The sequence below is a fragment of the Arachis duranensis genome, chromosome 5, assembly GCF_000817695.3.
Source record: "Arachis duranensis cultivar V14167 chromosome 5, aradu.V14167.gnm2.J7QH, whole genome shotgun sequence".
Lineage (NCBI taxonomy): Eukaryota > Viridiplantae > Streptophyta > Magnoliopsida > Fabales > Fabaceae > Arachis > Arachis duranensis.
The window spans coordinates 84652949-84671034 of NC_029776.3; the positions used below are offsets into that span (position 1 = coordinate 84652949).

The 18086-nt window shown below is 32.0% G+C and overlaps 3 protein-coding genes and 1 non-coding gene across 5 annotated transcripts; 3 read left to right on the forward strand and 1 right to left on the reverse strand.

Moving 5' to 3' along the window:
- Positions 1-1742: 1742 nt before the first annotated feature.
- On the forward strand, positions 1743-5797 carry LOC107489997 (serine/threonine-protein kinase STY13). The gene is made up of 6 exons (XM_016110768.3): positions 1743-2588; positions 2909-3041; positions 3202-3397; positions 3915-4039; positions 4140-4298; positions 5095-5797. The coding sequence occupies exons 1-6, from the start codon at positions 2458-2460 to the stop codon at positions 5407-5409; spliced, it is 1059 nt and encodes a 352-aa protein (XP_015966254.1). The 5' UTR covers positions 1743-2457; the 3' UTR covers positions 5410-5797.
- Positions 5798-6040: 243 nt separating this feature from the next.
- On the reverse strand, positions 6041-6112 carry TRNAD-GUC (transfer RNA aspartic acid (anticodon GUC)). Its single transcript has one exon. It is a non-coding gene; the product is annotated as a tRNA-Asp (tRNA).
- A 414-nt stretch (positions 6113-6526) lies between these two features.
- On the forward strand, positions 6527-10975 carry LOC107489908 (SUPPRESSOR OF GAMMA RESPONSE 1). The gene is made up of 6 exons (XM_052262506.1): positions 6527-6629; positions 7770-7902; positions 8009-8195; positions 9431-9915; positions 10103-10450; positions 10833-10975. The coding sequence occupies exons 1-6, from the start codon at positions 6622-6624 to the stop codon at positions 10890-10892; spliced, it is 1221 nt and encodes a 406-aa protein (XP_052118466.1). The 5' UTR covers positions 6527-6621; the 3' UTR covers positions 10893-10975.
- A 1864-nt stretch (positions 10976-12839) lies between these two features.
- Positions 12840-16327, forward strand: LOC107489998 (CRM-domain containing factor CFM9, mitochondrial). Of its 2 annotated transcripts, none has more exons than XM_052261341.1 (4): positions 12840-13199; positions 13617-13871; positions 14372-14773; positions 15068-16327. In XM_052261341.1, exons 2-4 carry the CDS (start codon positions 13722-13724, stop codon positions 15929-15931), a joined length of 1416 nt encoding a protein of 471 aa, XP_052117301.1. In that variant the 5' UTR covers positions 12840-13199; positions 13617-13721; the 3' UTR covers positions 15932-16327. The 2 variants fall into 2 exon arrangements, with proteins under 2 accessions (XP_052117301.1, XP_015966255.1); XM_016110769.3 differs by having other exon boundaries at positions 13589-13871; positions 15068-16326.
- Positions 16328-18086: the final 1759 nt, after the last annotated feature.

Below are 18086 nucleotides of genomic sequence, written 5' to 3' on the forward strand. Positions count from 1 at the left end.
AAACGGAATAGAATCATATTATTTATGTTTATTGTCCCCCTTCAAAACTAATGATTTTTCTCTAAATTCTTTTGATCATACTTTACACTCTTTTAATCTCTCAACATTTGTTTAGATGAGAAAGCAAACTCCGATAACTAATCTACGATCTAATACTTTAATATTAATTTTGTGTGTATATCTTTTTCTATATATTTTAATTTGGATTAAAACTCTAAAATATAACTCTCTTCCTCAATTTAATTTCCATATGTTCAAAAAAATAACATATAAATATAAACTCTTGTCCAATCCAATGTATACAAACTCTTCATGGTTAAAATGACTTAACGAATAATTTATCCTTAACTAAAAAGTTTCTATTTGATAAAGTATCCTTTGATCTTGTATTGAACTAGAAATAGAATTTTAAATTCGGTCTCGATATATAGTTAAATATTTTTATCAATCAAGTTCAACTAAGTTGACTCAAATTTAATAAAAACTATTTACACAATGTATAGGTAAATCACACACCTCTTCTTCATATTCTTTTTTCATTTTCATGTAATTTTTTTATTATCGTTCTTTTATTGTTATTGATGTTGTTGCATTTTTTTTCTATATCTCATTTTTCTCTTTTTGGTTGTTATTGTAATATTTTTATTTCTTCTTTTTTTGTTTATTTTTTATTTTTTTGTTCTTATTAAAATGATGAAACAATAAAAATTATAAAAGATAAAATAAAAGATATGAAAAATAAAAAGAAGAAGAAGATGATGAAAAAAAGGAGAAGTAGAGAGAAAATTTTAAATTGTGTAAAATTTATCAGAAAAATAATATTAAAATTTTTTAATTATAATACAAGAAATTTTTTAATTTTAATACTAAAATCTTTTAATCGTAAAATAAACTCTTATTAAGAAAGTAAAACAAAAAAATTATGAGAATGTAAAATAAAAAGAATTATAAGAATATAAAAAATCATGACAATGATGATAAAAAATTATCTAAAAACAGAAAAAAATTTAAATTATATAAAATTTATTATATATTAATCAAGTTTAATCAAGTTAAATTTAGGTAAATTTAACTAAATGATAAAAATTGACCACACTCACATGCACATCCACAATTCAAATGAGATCTACTAAATACCTAATTTTATATATTCAAGGCAACTACAGATTCCTCCTTTCTTCCACTCCTATATTTTGTTCATCCATCTATGTTTTCTTTACAAATTATTTTAGTAAATTATTATTTTTATTTATAAAATTTTAAAATAATAATAAATATATTTATAAATAAGCAAAATTAGATCGATAAAAGATGAATAAACTATATTTTTATTTATAAAAGTTTAAAATATTAATAAACCTAAATATGTTAAAATTTTAAATTTTATAGATAAAAATAATAATGTATTTAAATTATTTTCCAAAAAAATTATATTGACTGGTTCCCAGTGTAAAATTCTATAAAATGGTTAGCAATGTACACTTCTAGAAGGAAAAAGTTAGTAATATAATTATACAAATTGGTCCTATAAGTATAATAATAATTATTTTATATATTTATTAAAAACTAAAAACGTAAATTAAAAAGGAAAATAGTACTGTTTTTCTGACATGGACGCCATTTCTTCCGCGGCTTTAACTTTACCAAAGAGAAAGAGAATTGAATACGCGTAGCAGATTACTTTTTTTTAATAATTGAATAATTATTTTAAAAAAGATATTTCCTTTTCATCTTCCACCATCTTCTTCTCTCCAACTCTCAATCTGGGTCGTTCACTTTCTCTTCTTTCTTTCACTTTTCAACCTTCCGTTCAAGCTTCACCCTTATCTCTTCCCTCTTAATTCTTATTCTTAATATTAGTAATTATTAATAAAAAAGTAAACTTTTTTTCTTCTTTTTTGTGGGTATTTGTTGATTTTTATTTTCAGTGCGTTGCAAGTGGTAGTGAGTAGTGACAGAGCCTATTGTTTTGGATCTTTGGTTATAAAATTTTGATTTTTTTATTTAATTTATTAAAACTGGGTTTGTTGATGAGTGCTTCTGAACATGTGGGGTTTTATTCTTTGCCCCCTAAACAAAGGCAAATGTTGAATTTTTTATTTTTGTTTTTGTTTTCTTTAATTGGTCTATGAGCGTGATTTTGGGGATAGGGTCTGTGTTGGGTTGCATATAAAAATAAAATAAAAAATCCCTTTTTTTGGTTCTCTTCTCAAACCATGGAACCAAATCTTTCCCTTTGTGTATTCTGTGTGTAATAGCTTTGATTCATTTCAGTTAAGTTAGTTGGTCTTGTGTTGTTTTGTTTTGTGTGTGATTGATGCAGAGAAAAGGAAGAAGAAGAATGGCATGCTGAGAGTTTTGAAAAGTGTTAAGTGTTGATACTTTTTGTTAGGTAGTTCCATTTGTTGAAGGTGGAAAGAAAAAAAAAAAAAGAATAAAAATAAAATAAAATATAAAATGGGATCTGGTAATGAAGTTCATTCTGTTGGAGAGTTCAATTTAGATGCCAAGTGGCTTATAGATCCCAAGCAACTCTTTGTTGGCCCAAAAATTGGGGAAGGTGCTCATGCCAAGGTCTATGAGGGAAAGTAAGTCAACCCTTCTTCTCTGGTTCCTTTTCTCTTTTTTTCTCTCTCTTTGATTTTGTAGTTGAAATCTAATTTTGGAATCAACTTTTGTTTTTGTCCTTATAAGTCATAACAATTTCTACTTTCCTTTATTTTTTCTCCATGGTTTGTGCAAATTTTTGTTTTACTAGTAAATCATTAGTTAGCATTAATCTCGTTCTCCTCTGATCTCAGATTAAGTCCAATCTAGATTAAGTTCACACTATGCATTCATTAGATGGTATTATTTGATGAATTGTGTAGTTTGCTTACTTGCTATTTTTGGAATTTTCTGGATGCAGGTATAAAAATCAGAATGTTGCTGTTAAGATTATCAACAAAGGAGAAACCCCAGAAGAGATTTCGAGGAGGGAAGCTCGGTTCGGAAGAGAGGTAGCCATGCTATCGAAAGTTCAACACAAGAATCTGGTTAAGGTTGTTAGCCCCATATCATGAATTGTGTGCTTTCCTTCTTTTGAATCCAAGTTAGATATATAGCTTCATTTCATTATGTTTGGTTGACAGGTACAAAAGCCATGTTTGGTTGTGTCTCATGAAAGTTTTTATGTTTATTGTTGTTTCGGTTTGATGCCAGTTTATTGGGGCCTGCAAAGAACCTGTTATGGTTATAGTAACTGAACTTCTATTAGGTGGAACGCTGCGCAAATATCTCTTGAGCATGCGGCCAAACTGCTTGGATATGCGTGTGGCAGTTGGATTTGCTCTTGATATTGCTCGAGCAATGGAATGTTTACACTCCCATGGGATCATTCATCGGGACCTTAAACCGGGTATGCTCTATGATTGTTGAAAATTTTCACAATGAGCTGGTAGCTGTTAATGGAAATGATTATGACACGGTTAACTAACCTAGTTAGGTCACATTTTTCATGTTACATTGCAAATAGTTTGTTCTCCTAATTAATTAGACCTTCCAACAACTAAGATCTGTTCCATTAGATGGGATTCACTACATCCATTGAGCGATGCCAAAGTGCTCTATTGTGATTTGTGAATCATATCTATGTTTAATAAGTAATTATCATTTAAATTTAAATCTCATTTGATAATATTGTTAAACCGTTCAAGCAAATTGAAAAGTGCAAGTGGCGCCTTTTCTTTCTTGGCCACTATTATCCCATGCCAAAAGTGAGTGGGTAGTTGGCAAATCACTGTTATTTTAATATTATCCGGAAATTCTAGGCCACTGAGTTTGAGATGATAGAATATTTTGATAATATTAGCATGTATCTTATGCATCAAAGAAAAAGCATAATTCTGATAACTTGTTTCTTCTTTACTTCCCAGATAATTTGATCTTAACAGGAGATCATAAAACAGTTAAACTTGCTGATTTCGGTCTGGCCAGAGAAGAGTCTTTAACGGAGATGATGACTGCGGAAACTGGGACATACCGTTGGATGGCTCCAGAAGTATAAATCTATTCTCAAAAGCTTTGAACATTTATTAAATTTCCAGTAGGTGGTGCCGTATTATTATGGAACTCATTATTACTTTCTTGTTTGGTGGCAGCTTTATAGCACCGTCACTCTGCGACAAGGCGAGAAGAAACATTACAACCATAAGGTTGATGCTTACAGCTTCGCGATTGTGTTGTGGGAGCTGATCCATAATAAGTTGCCATTTGAAGGCATGTCTAATTTACAGGCCGCATACGCGGCTGCTTTTAAGGTAAGATGACATTTCAATACTTGCTTCATATTCAATTTGGCTTAAGATGATCATATAGAATTTTGTTGCACCACTTACAAAAGGTCTCCATTCTACAGTTATGCTGAGTTACATTTTTTTAAGGGTCCATAAAGGCATATTTAACCTTTTCATTTGGGGTCTAATTTGGTCTGATATATTAATGCATATTTAATATTTATACTGTCATGAAAAATAGACGATTTTCGTAGAATGTTAAAAGTCTATTCAATTTTTTTATTCAAGTATGATCAAAGTGAGCAAAAAATATGCAACATTTTGATTATCAGACTTCAAAAATTTGAAGGAACCATTTCATTGTACGTGTTTGTTTCAACTTATTTTGGAAAAAAATGGTTTTCATAAATAATACAGGAGGAGGTTTGTGTTAGGCCTTTTAACAGCCAGTATAAAAAATTAAAAACTTTGTCGAATCTTTATGACATGGACCAAACACCTTATTGCGCCAAAGCTAGGTCATTTCCCGGAAGCAACGGGTTGTATGGCTTGAGTAATAGTGTCAAATGAGCAAGATGCGTTGCATTGTTGCCCGGGGGTAGTGCAAAATGAGTAAAGGTTCCAACGTTTTCGTGAATGGACGAGAGTAAATAAATTAGTTCACCAAGAAACTTGGTGGATAAGGTTTTGTTTTTATTGTTTCCATAAACAATTGTACTTCTTAGGTTATGCCATTGGGTTGTTATACTTTCTAGTTGTTATATTCTCATTATTATTTGATTTTACTAAGATTCATTATACAACTATTTTACTCTTTCAGAACACAAGGCCTAGTGCTGATGACCTTCCTGAGGATTTAGCCATGATTGTAACTTCATGTTGGAAGGAGGATCCAAATGACCGACCGAATTTCACGCAAATCATACAGATGCTTCTCCGATATCTCTCCACCATTTCTCCACAAGAGCCGGTTGTTCCTCAGCGGATGAATTCATCGGAGAATGCCGTATTGCCACCGGAGTCCCCCGGCACAAGCGCTTTGATGTCTAGGAGAGATGACTCCGGGGAAATCCCGAAAGCCGGTATGGAAGACAGACCTAAAGGGTTTTTCTTCTGCTTTAACCAGTGTTACTGATTATGATCCCACAAAAGGGCACCCCTCAATATCAGTTAGGGAAGAAAAACTAAATAAAGATCACATGCACCAATTGTAACTGCTAGAATCTTGATAAGAAAATGTTAACTATGATTATCAAATAAGTCAAGTTTAGTAGCAATTGTAACAAAGAAGGCACCTTAGCTCTCAGCAAGAGTTGCAAGCTTTTTAACATTATGTTGACTTATTTCTGACTGGCATATCCAAGAAAAGCTCAGAAAATTTTGGGGTCAAGGTTGCTGAGATGTAATATCATTGTAAATTATAAGGTTTCATATAATTGCCTTCACCCCCCTCTTGTTATATATACATATAGATGTGGCATGGATAGTAAAATCATAAGGGTGAAAAATGTTCTGTTGGTCCATTTATTTGTTCCATTCATGAGTGTTTGTGATAGTCAATTAAGCAGCAAAAATGTTCATGAACTAAATTCAGATTAAAAGATGAACCTAATCTTGTAGTAGCTAAAAACATGTATTAGTTATTGAACTGAAACGACTATAATTTTTTTAAGTAATTGAGAAACAACAAAAGTAAAATGAGAAAATGGGAACATATTGTCAAGATTTTGGTTAATTGAATTAAGAATCAAAGTAAAAAATTTAATCGCCGTTGCCGGGGATCGAACCCGGGTCGTCCGCGTGACAGGCGGAAATACTCACCACTATACTACAACGACTAGCTGAGACGTGAACAACAAATAATTGTTTATCAAATATTACATGTCAAATCTTACATACTCGATTCATCTCGGGGTTAGTGCTGAGAAGATTGTTAATAACGCTATTAAAGTTTAGCTTGGGGAAAAAGAAAGAGTAATTTACCATAATGCCACTGTCAAGTGTCAACGAGTGAAGACTTAACGCCAAAGCAAAGGTTCGGATTGGTGGAGTCTATCGTGGGTCCCACTCCGAACCAAAGACATAGAGATGTTGTTCTTACAAGAGTTTAGGTTCGGATAACCGAACCAACGAGTGTGTTTTCCCGCTTTCTCTCTCATTCTCTGACTACCTTACTCACTTGCCTAAGCAAACCGCGACAGCATAAATACTCAAACTCGCTTTCAAACGAGCCTTTCTCTTTTTGATTATCTCTCTATCTATCTATGATCATTTCTTCTTTGTGTCTTAGATTCTGATTCTTGATTGGTTTCTCCATTTTTGGCAAGTTGTTTCTTGAATTGCAATAATGGCTAGGTGAGCTATAGATTTTTAACAGAATGTGGAGATTTTTTATTTTGTGCATCTGATAAAGCTTTCACTACCTTCTTCTTCTTGTGATTTGGAGACCCTTCATAGCGTTGATGAATAAAAATTCAACTTTTTCAACTGGGGTTTTTTTTTTAGGGTGGTGTCATTGGAATGTTCCCCTGTTTCTCAGCATTGTTTTTGTTTTCTCTTCTTTTCAGTTTCCTAACAAATATATATATTAAAATATAAAACTATATGGTTGAGTTTTGATGATGAATGGATCATGGATGATAGCATGTTTTGGCTTTTATTTTCCCCTAAATAATAATCATGGGAAGATGGATGATGGATTATGTTACATATTCCCATTACAATGAGTTTACCTTAGCTTATTTCTTGTGTTTTTGAAGATAATGTGATTGTTAAACCTAAATTTTAAGCAAATTTGGACATGCATGCACTGAATTGGGGATTAGAAAGGATATATAGATGTACTAACTCTTATTTTCTCGCGCGAAAGAAACATTTGAGAGGTACTAAATGATGATCATAGCTCCTGGATGATTGAAATGTGAAGTAAAAAGCCCAGATGGTTTAGCTGGATTTCCAAATATACTACATTGTTTATGAACAAGAATTAATTCATAAATAAAGAACTTCAGTTCATCATCCTTGAGTCTGAAATCTGTCCTTTGTGTTCCTCAAAATGAAGTTAGTAGAACAAATTTTCTGCAGAGGATACAGTTGGAGATCACTTACAATGCACAAGCCTTTCTTAACTATTAACCTAATTTTAATGATCAATGGCATCACATAAAAACTAGTTTTCATGTCTAAATTTAACTTCATAGGTTTGAAAGATCAAGGCTTCTATCATTGATGTCCTTAAACATGATCAGTGCAATCATTAGAAATAGTAGATTTTTCACTTGACCTATAGTTATATCTTAGAAACTATAGAACACAAAGCATGCTAATTCTAATTTCTACGAATCCTTCTTATGATATTATGGTTCATTTCTTCATATTTAATACAGTTTCACAACCTCTTTATGTATCAGTCTAGTTACTTCTTTTTCTTCTTTTTTATTTCTCAAAACCCAAATATGATTTCGACAATCTGCGAATTCGTATTTGAATTTGCAGAAGCTGGGTTATTGACATTGGAGGACTTGCAAAGAAAGTGAAGAATAATACATTGCCATTAGCTGATCAAATCAATGACTGTGGAGCATATTGTGAATGTCCAATATGTCATTATCACATTGATAACATTGATGTATGCTATAATGAATTCAACAAAATCTTCAATCTCTGTTCATAACTTCATGTATAAATTCATGATTACAGATGTTTCATTAAGAACATTCCTTTGCCTTTTGTAGGTTTCTCCTGAGTGGCCAGGCTTTCCGGCCGGCGTGAAGTTTGATCCTTCCGACATAGAACTGTTAGAACATTTGGCAGCAAAATGTTGTGTTGGGAACAAAGTGCCTCATGCCTTTATCCAAGATTTCATCCCAACACTAGAAGGAGACCAAGGAATATGCTACACACATCCAGAAAATCTTCCAGGTGAGGTTTCTCTAGTTACCTTCTCTTTCAATGTTAGCTAATAACTTAAAATGAGGGTTCCTTATGGAACCTTATTCCTTAAAGATATTGCTCTTTTTTTGTGAACATTTATACTTGACCAAGAAACTAGAAAAGGATGAAAAATACAATACATTCTAGCATGTTGGGATCTATAATGTAGTGGTTTAATCAAATATCAACAGGCATATAACAAACTTGCTTGGATTGTGGATCTTACTTTAGCATGAAATTCCAAGTTGAGTGTTAGGATTTGAGATAGTAAGAGCAAGCAAGCTGAATAACAAAAAGTGACACAAAATAAATTAACGTGGTTCAGCTTATGCCTATGTGGCAAAGACGACAAACAAATATGAAGGAAATACAAAATATGTGATACCAAAGTAATGACCAAATACTTAAACTAAACCAAGTCTCAAATACACCAAAAATACTTTATAGTACTATCAAATAGTATAAAGTATAAACTCTCTATCTCAAGAGAAGTAAACAAGAACAAAATACTCCTCACGATACAAAGAGAGACATGAATAATTAATACGAATCTTCACTAACAACCAAAAGAGTAACCAAATAGACTTGGTACACACTACGTGGAGAAACAACACTCAAAATGAGACCTTACAAATTTTCACTAACAACACTAATATTAACTCATAATTCAAATTCCATACATCTGAATCACCAAACTCTTAGTCTTTTATATTAGCAACTAATGTGAACAGGATGGCGAAGTATATCTACCATGTATGCATATGAACACACAAGTTTCAACTTGTGACATGTTTGAAAGTTGAACAATTTCAATTTGATCTTTGTTCATTTCACCATGCATGTTCAAACTCCTTTTGAATAGTAGCCCCAATTTCAATTTGATCTTTGTTCCTTTTGATCACCTTGCATCCAAATTGATTTTGATTTGGCAGTAGTTAAGTAATACAATCCGATGTGTAAATTATAGGATTCGAATCATGAGTGTAATAGTTATCTCAGCAAGGCAAAGTGTGATAAACCAATGTCCTAAGACTCAGAGTAGTTCATGCACATAGCAGAAACAAGAGAAGGAAAGAGAAGAACAATGAATATGAAATTCATGTAGCATTTGGAATCAATGAATTGTGTATAGTTCTCAAAGTTGTGAACCATATATAATTAACTACCTCATAACAATGACATTTCAACATTCTCAAAAAAAATTAGACCTGCAATGTTTTCAGGTGCTAAGAAAGATGGGGCCAGTGTTCATTTCTTTCACAAAACAACTAATGCATATGCTACCGGACAACGAAAGCGTCGAAAGATTAATCATCAACTAGGCCTAAGTGAGGAGCATGTTCGCTGGCATAAGACCGGTAAGACCAAAGCTGTAACAGAAAATGGAGTACACAAGGGCTTCAAGAAGATCATGGTTCTTTACGTAAGGCCTAAGAGAGGAGCAAAGCCGAATAAATCGAAATGGGTGATGCATCAGTACCATCTAGGGAGTGAAGAAGGTGAGAAGGAAGGTGAATATGTGGTTTCAAAGATTTTCTATCAGCAGCAGAAGAAAACTAAGAAGAATAAGCTGAATCCATTGGTGGCTGAAGATTCTGTCATGGCATTACAAGCAAGTCCAAGAACACCGAATCCAAATCCACCAAAACGGCCTCGGACAGGAAAATCTGTTGATTTTGAAGAAACTGACCTTATGCTATTCACTCAGGTAGGTAGCTATTGAAGGCTGATCATCCTTTTAGTGAATTCAAATGAAAAAGAGAAATGAAATACTCCCTCAATTCTATGAACATTTCTTGATTGTACTAATAGGCCTAGAACTAAGTTATGCTAAATTTTTTTACTATATATGCGTTTTGATTTGTTTTATTCGGAATTTTCATGTGATGGACTAGGGTGGAAAGCCTACTATTCATGGAGAATCACTTGAACCACCACCATCTGAAGTTCATGGTGATGAAAATAATGGAGGCTTTAACAACACTGCATTGTTATCTGTTGAAACACAACCTGTCAACTCTGACTTTATTGGATTGGATGATATCTTACTATGCAAGGAACAGACATTAGATTCTTCTTCTGCTCACCTAAATGATTCGGGTTTGAAGTCCAACAATCTGAAAGGCTTTGCTTGCAATGCAAATGGAAATGCAGGTGAATTGTTTGGGGATGTGAATGATTGTTATGGAATTTCAGTGCTGGATAACCTGGGACTGGACAGTCCTCCCGATTTTGATCTTTCTGTAAGCACTCGATCACCCTTGTCGTCGTAGGGTATGTTCGGTTCGCAGTGTAAAATTAAAATGGAACGAAAGTTTTCATGGATGAGCACTGTTTGTAAAAGTTTAAAAGATGAAGTTGTTCCATGAAATTGTCCATCCTATTGTCACCATGCAACCAAACATATCATTAGCTTATATTCGAGAAGTGTCTTAGAACAGAAAATACAAAGATACCGAAATAATTTTTGTTCTGTTATAAACACATTTTGTCATAGAGTAGAAATTTCTATAAATAAGTTTGTGTTTTCTAATATATCTGTATTTCTGTTCTAAGACAATCATCAAATATGACCTTTGTGGTTTTTTTATTATGTTAACATGCTCTCACTTATATGTGATGCAGAATTTGCAATTTTGTTCTCAAGACAATATCATTGACCTTCAATGGCTGGACAAACCATAATGTATTTGCTGAACCAAGTTGTATTTGACACCAATGCTAATCCCAGAAGAGATATCATTCATATAGTTGAATCATTTAGCTTAAGTAGGTGTAAGGTTTTCTATATGTGAACTGTTTCACTCTACCATGTTGTATCGTGAGAAGTATTGTCATTGTTTGTCTGAGTTTAGAATTTAGAATTTAGAACGTATTGTCGTGACGAAATATTTTAACTAGTAAATAAATTGTTGTTTAATTGTAATATGATATCTCAGTTCATATTGTATTAGTTTGTCATCTGAGAATATGAATTTGTATCTATGTTAGTAAGAGTGGATTTTCTTGTCCAGTTGATATGTGTTTGTGAAACACGTTGAAGAGGATAAAAGTGCGTTTCAGTGCTTTGAACGTTGTTCTTTCATGTTTGGCAACTTTTTTTCTTTGAATACCAACGTGATTCTGCATCCCAAAAATTCGTTTACTAGAAGCAAGAAATTATAACTTCTGCGTTTACTCAACGCAACGCACGTTTAGGTTGTTGCTAGTTATTATTGGTTTTTCCATAATTTTTTTAAAATAAATACTGAGAATATTAAAATAATTATTCTAATTTTTGTGCACTGTTTATTATTTTAATTTTTTATAATATGTATTATTGTTTTTATTAGAAATGATAAATTAAATAAAAAATTAATTATAAATAATAATAAAAATATAACTTATAAAGAATTAGAACCTAAAATAATAATAAAAATAAAATTATTAAGAATACTAAAATCAAAATCAATTTTAGTAAAAATTGTCAAACATAAATCATGTTGCACAAACTCACTTTTATCCAAAATCAATTCTATAAAATCACTTTCATTCAAACTTCAATTTAGCCAACGTGAATCCAAACACACACTAAGTATCTAATCATATAATAGCAGCATAATATATGTTTTTAGCCTTTTAGGAACCAAGATTTGGATTGCCTAAATGTTTCACTATTTAAAATGCTTGTAGTTGTGACAAGTAAGCACAATTTTATTGGCTCCTAATCTTAAGAAATATTTCTCTTACTGTACAATTAGATTTTTATCTTTTTTGTTTTGTTTTGTGGTACAATTAGATTTTTATCTAATCTCCTTATTCTTCTCTATCTCATCTTATCTTATGAAAATAATCATATTTGCCTATTTTATGATAAAAATAATCATATCTTTTAACAAATGGTTGTCCTGTTTATGTGTTAAGTAAGCATTGAAAGTGATGCAAGTTGAAGACAAGTTTGATATAGTCTTTTTTCTGTCTACATATAACTTAAAAATTAAAATATACGAATTGAAGAATTATTAACTGAAAAAACTAGTGCATATTATCCTTTTTAAAGTTAAGAGCTTTCAAATTTAAAGCAATCTAAATAAAATTATTTATTCAATTTAATTTAAATAAAAAAATTAATCAAAACTAAGGTGATAAATTGATAATGATAGGGTAAGATAGAGTTTAAAGTTAAACTTTATCCTAACTTTACATCCACGTTTAAGTTTCTCAATCTGAATTCTATTCGCACTTTAAACAAATATTATTTATAACTAAAAAATATTTTTATTCAAATATAATATTTAATTCTTCTGAATTTTATAATATCAAATATTATTTATATATTATTAACAAATTTAATTAATAATTTGATAACATTAAATAATTGTGTAAAGGAAAACTTGGTTAAATTTCCATTCCACTCATTTATCAAATTATTATTTTATTCTTGAATTTAAAATTTTAGTTATAATATTTTAATTTGTTACATATTTATATTTTATTCATATATTATTATTTAGTGAATATTTATTTTACCAATTTAAAAATTATTTTTATTTTTTAATAATAACATCTTTAAAAAAAATTAAAAAAATCGAATTAGATTAAATTGAAAATAAAATAAAATTGATTCAATTAACCATTAGCCATAGCTTTCTAAGCCCTCTCTCTCCCATACAAAAAACCTAAACCTACAATTCAAGGGCGCGTTTGGCAAAGTTTCGATTTTCCAATAGCAACGACAACTATGGAGAATTGATTCAGATTACTTCTTCTTTGAATGATATTCAAGACATGCTAGAGAATGAGAGAGAGCGATTAAACCCTGAAAGAACAGCGAAGAAGAGTGAGTGAGTGAGTGACTACTGAATAGTGAATATTGGCATATACTTTAACTGTTAACTGATTCAACCACCACCTTCGATTCTTCGATTCATCAATGTTTGCTGCTAGGAATCTGCAGAAGCATTGCTTCAAGTCGCTACCCTCTCTCCTTCAACTTCATCCCAATCTCTACAAGTATGTCTTTCTTCTCTAATTCTCTGTTTTTTTGTTTTTGGATTTAAATAATGAAATTCCATCTATACCCAATTCTGTTTCAATTCAAAGTTTATAGCTTTGGCTGAAATGAGTGTGATTTCTTTGTTACTCTCTTCCAACTTTAGATGTTTAGCAACAGTAGCTTTTTCTTGCCGTAGGTTTGAATTTGATTGGGGATCCCTTTTGTTTTCAATCCCACCAGTGACCGAGGTCTGTGTGTATTGTATAGTATGAACAAGAAATTGAATTTCTTTGTTGTTAATTTAATAGTGTTTCTAGTTTTCTGTTAGCATAGAGATGCTATTTTACCATTTGTCAAGATTCCTTTGTGATTCTGATTTTTTTTTTCCTTTTCTTTTTCTGTTCAGAAATGCTGTAACTTTAGAACATGCACAGCTGCACATATCAACCAACATTATTCAAGTTCAACCACATGATGAAGTTACTTCGAAGTATTCATCTTTTAAGACATTCAATCTTTTGAATGGATCATCGCGGGCAATGTCAACGAAAGGAAGGAGTATGAGAAGCAAGGTGGAAAGGCGAATGCAGAAGGAGTCTGGTAAAACATTAAGGGAGATTCGGAGAGCTAAGAAACTGAAGAAGAAACTAATGACTGAGGAGGAGAGGCTCATTTACAATCTCAAAAGGGTAAGTTCTCGAGTCCTTCTTTTAAGCAGTTCGAAAATCGAAATAGCTGTTTGTACTTGACTATTTACTTCATGCTAAGTTCATGTAATGATGTTGTAATAGTTGGCATAAAGGATTTGCATTTGTTGGTGTGGTTGCTATCGGTAAATAGAATTTTGTTCTAATTGCTCATTAAGATTGAATGACTTTATTTGAATTGGTAAAAGGAATTGTGTTATATGTTATACCGATAATGCCTGAACTTAGATGTCTGTGGGAAACGGGGTAAGCTCAAATGTTTCTCTAAGACAGTATGTAGCATTTAAGGTTGCTGTTGTTTCTTGATCGAAGAAAATAGAAATTGATTATTTGGTATCGGCTTTAAGTTTCATTTAAGTCATTTCTTTGATAGATTTTACGTCTACATTGTAGATTGCTCATTTGAACTAACGTTCGGTCAATATTGTTGTGTCGCTTGTTATATGTTAAATCTATATTGACTTACTTTTCAACTAGTGCAGGCCAAGAAAAAAGTGGCATTGCTACTACAAAAGCTCAAGAAATATGAACTACCGGACCTGCCTCCCCCCCGGCATGATCCAGAGCTCTTAACACCTGAACAGCTTCAGGCATTTAAAAAAATTGGATTCAAGAATAAGAATTATGTTCCAGTTGGTGTCCGTGGAGTCTTTGGAGGAGTTGTTCAAAATATGCACATGCATTGGAAGTTTCATGAGACTGTGCAAGTTTGTTGCGACAACTTTCCCAAGGAAAAAATCAAAGAGATGGCCTCAATGCTGGCAAGATTGAGTGGTGGGATTGTGATTAATGTTCACAATGTGAAAACAATCATCATGTTCCGTGGTAGAAATTATCGTCAACCTAAAAATTTAATACCTGTTAACACCCTTACAAAGAGGAAGGTGAGCTTCACATTGTTATATTCCTCGTTGTACTTTATAACATCTTTCTTGATGCCAATATTGAAAAATCCAATTTACTCCCCTGAACTTTATTCATATGCAGCTTTGAGGGTAAATTGCGTGAGTCAAAGTTCAAGGGGATAAATATATTGCACTTTTCCCTTATCATTATTATTTATCTTCTTTTAATAAAAAATAAAAAGAAATCTTTCTTTTGCTCCCTAGTAGCTGATATAGGAAGAAATTAATGTTGGAGGAGGTAATGTAGTATTTCCTAATTCCTATTGTATGCAGGCTCTATTCAAGGCAAGATTTGAGCAAGCTCTCGAATCTCAGAAGTTAAACATAAAGAAATTAGAACAGCAGCTCCGGCGGATGGGAGTAAATCCCGAGGATCCGGCTGCCATGGCTAGCATCCAGAGAGTTGCTTCCACGTTTTTCAATGCCATTGACAAGAAAGAGGGAAGCCCTTATGTCTTCAAAGAAGGCAAGGCATCACTAATTGAGCCTCCCGAAAGTTTGGAAGAGCCGGAGCCTGCCGATGATAGTGATCAAGAAGAGTTAGATCGGTTCATTGCTGAGATAGAGGATGCAGCAGATAAAGAATACGAAGCTGAAGAAGCGAAAGAGAATGAAGAGATGGGCAGGATTAGATATTGGAACAGAGAAGAGTATAGTGGGAGATTCAGAAGATTGGATGCTTCTAGAAATGATGACTATGACAATGAGGGTAGAGGCTCAAGGGTTCGGCAGAAAACACATTCCAAGCATCGAGTCACTGATAGTGAAGATGAAGACAACACTCATTCTGATGACAACAGCGTTGATGATTGGCAATCAAGTAATATCTCTGATGCTAGTGATCTCGACGGAGATTCTGACTCTTACGGCCGGTTAGAAGCTAGGCCTAGGTTCAAGGGAAACAGGGTAGATAGAGGGAAGCAGAATAATACCGGTGCATATAGCTCCAGAACTAGAGAAAGCTCAAATAGGCAGAGTGAGGGTAAATTTAAGAGGAATATAGCCACAGAAGATTCTGAATCAGAAAGTATGTTCAGTGATGTCGAGAATGCAATGTGGGAGTCCGACGGGGAAGAAAACGACACGGCAAGACAGTTCGGGGAAGACTACAAGAGCCGCAGCAGTGACGATGAGTAATCACATCAAATCAAGAGCGACAAAAGGAATGGTAAGTAGGGTCAAGAGGGTAAGGTCAGTGATTCTTCTGGCTATCATAATGCACTAAAGAGTGCACTTGGTGACTCAGAAGATTGGATGTTGAATTCAGATGTTGAAAAAGACACAAGAGTATCTAGAGCTGATACTAATAGTGAAAAAAAAGTAATGTTGCTAAGAAAGATAACAAAATAACACCATAAAATGCAACATCATTGATCATTGATTTCATTGATAACATAAAGAATGTATTAGGCACATAAATGTCCCAGTCATTCTGGTGATTTCTTGTTAGACCCAATTTTTAGCTAGAAATATTTTGTATACTTATTTTCTCTGGTATACTTATTTTTTACTCTCCAGTATGAAACTCAGGAGTATTGTGAATCTATTATGCGGTGACATATCAAATATTTGATGATTTTGTTGAAGAAGATTTAAACCTTAGGAAATATTTCACTTAGGATTGCTAATTGTTGAGTTTATTTAATAATTTTGAAAAGAAAAATTTTAAACATTTTTTTCCATACAAAATAAATGTGTTTAGATAGATAAATTATGGGGTAATTTACCCTTTTAAATAAATTGGCCATCAATATTACCAAAAAAAGAATGTTAGGGGTCTAGCAACTTTTGTGATTTGTAGCCATTAAATAGTCATTAATGATGATCTAACGATGTGAGATTGGTGTGAGATTTCATCCAATGATTCACTTTTCTTTACTGGTTACATGCTGGCCAGAATTTAATAAAATTGTTGGCTCGTAGACTTTTCCATTACGAAAATACATATTTTGCAAAATAAATACTGAAAAACATTTTTTCATAAATTATGTAAATCGCAAACAGATGTATCACATAATCTGCAGTAGAGGGGTAGAGGTGTCGTGGTGCATAGACCGCTACAGGGGTGTCGCGGTTTATGCTTTGTCAACTTTGCCTATAAATACCAAGATAGGAAGTGGATATTAGAGGAGAATCATTTTCATTCTTGGATCTAAATACATTTCAATTGAATTAAATCATTAAATGATGCTTTTTTTGTTTTGATTTTGAATGGCACATAATGTATTAGTAAAGTGAAAAATATTGATATTATTGTTTATTTAAATTATTTTTTATTAATTTAATAACGATAATAATTAATTATAGTAGAGTATATAAAGAGTATATCATGTTAATTACAAAATATTTTTTAGTAAAAATAAAAAGCTAAAAAAATATTTTGTGGATAATTTGATGTACTTCTTATGTACTTTTATTATAATTAATTACTATCAATATTAAATAAATAAAAAAATAATATAAATAACATTATTATATTTATTATTGCTTTGGACTAATAAATAATGAATATAATAATTAGATGGCCAAAGATTATTGATGAATAATTACATGTTCATTGATGTCGAGAATGCAACGTGGGAGTCCGACGGGGAAGAAAATGACACGGAAGACAGTTCGGGAAAGACTACAAGAGCCGCAGCAGTGAACATGAGTAATCATATCGAATCAAGACCGACAAAAGAAATAGTAAGAAATGCACTTAGTGACTCAGAAAAGATTGGATGTTGAATTCAAATGCTGAAAAAGACACAAGAGTATCTAGAGCTGATACTAATAATGAAAAAAGTAATGTTGCTAAGAAAGACAACAAAATAACACCATAAAATGCAACATCATTGATCATTGATTTCATTGATAACATAAGGAATGTATTAGGCACATAAATGTCCCGGTCATTCTGGTGATTTCTTGTTAGACCTAATTTTTAGCGAAAAATATTTTCTATACTTATTTTTTTAGTAATTTATTTTTGACTCTCGAATATGAAATTCAGTGTCATACCTTTAATGGTGATATTCCAATAAACTCAGGAGTACTGTGAATCAGTTATGTGGTGACATATCAAACATTTGATGATTTTGTTGAAGAAGATTTAAGCCATAGTGTTTATTTCACTTAGGATTGCTCTCTCTATTGATGTTATACTTATGCTAATTGTTAAGTTTATTCAATAATTTTGAAAAGAAAAATTAAAAAAAAAATTCATACAAAATAATTGTGTTTAGATAGATAAATTATGGGACAATTTACCTTTTTAAATAAATTGGCCATCAATATTACCAAAATACAC

Coding starts and splice junctions, on each gene's coding strand:
- LOC107489997 (XM_016110768.3), top strand. CDS start 2,458: ATGGGATCTGGTAATGAAGTTCATTCTGTTGGAGAGTTCAATTTAGAT. Junction 3,042..3,201: donor AACACAAGAATCTGGTTAAG/GTTGTTAGCCCC, acceptor GTTTGATGCCAG/TTTATTGGGGCCTGCAAAGA. Junction 4,040..4,139: donor ACCGTTGGATGGCTCCAGAA/GTATAAATCTAT, acceptor GTTTGGTGGCAG/CTTTATAGCACCGTCACTCT.
- LOC107489908 (XM_052262506.1), top strand. Junction 7,903..8,008: donor ATCACATTGATAACATTGAT/GTATGCTATAAT, acceptor TGCCTTTTGTAG/GTTTCTCCTGAGTGGCCAGG. Junction 8,196..9,430: donor ACATCCAGAAAATCTTCCAG/GTGAGGTTTCTC, acceptor CAATGTTTTCAG/GTGCTAAGAAAGATGGGGCC.
- LOC107489998 (XM_016110769.3), top strand. CDS start 13,120: ATGTTTGCTGCTAGGAATCTGCAGAAGCATTGCTTCAAGTCGCTACCC. Junction 13,872..14,371: donor TCATTTACAATCTCAAAAGG/GTAAGTTCTCGA, acceptor CAACTAGTGCAG/GCCAAGAAAAAAGTGGCATT. Junction 14,774..15,067: donor ACACCCTTACAAAGAGGAAG/GTGAGCTTCACA, acceptor TATTGTATGCAG/GCTCTATTCAAGGCAAGATT.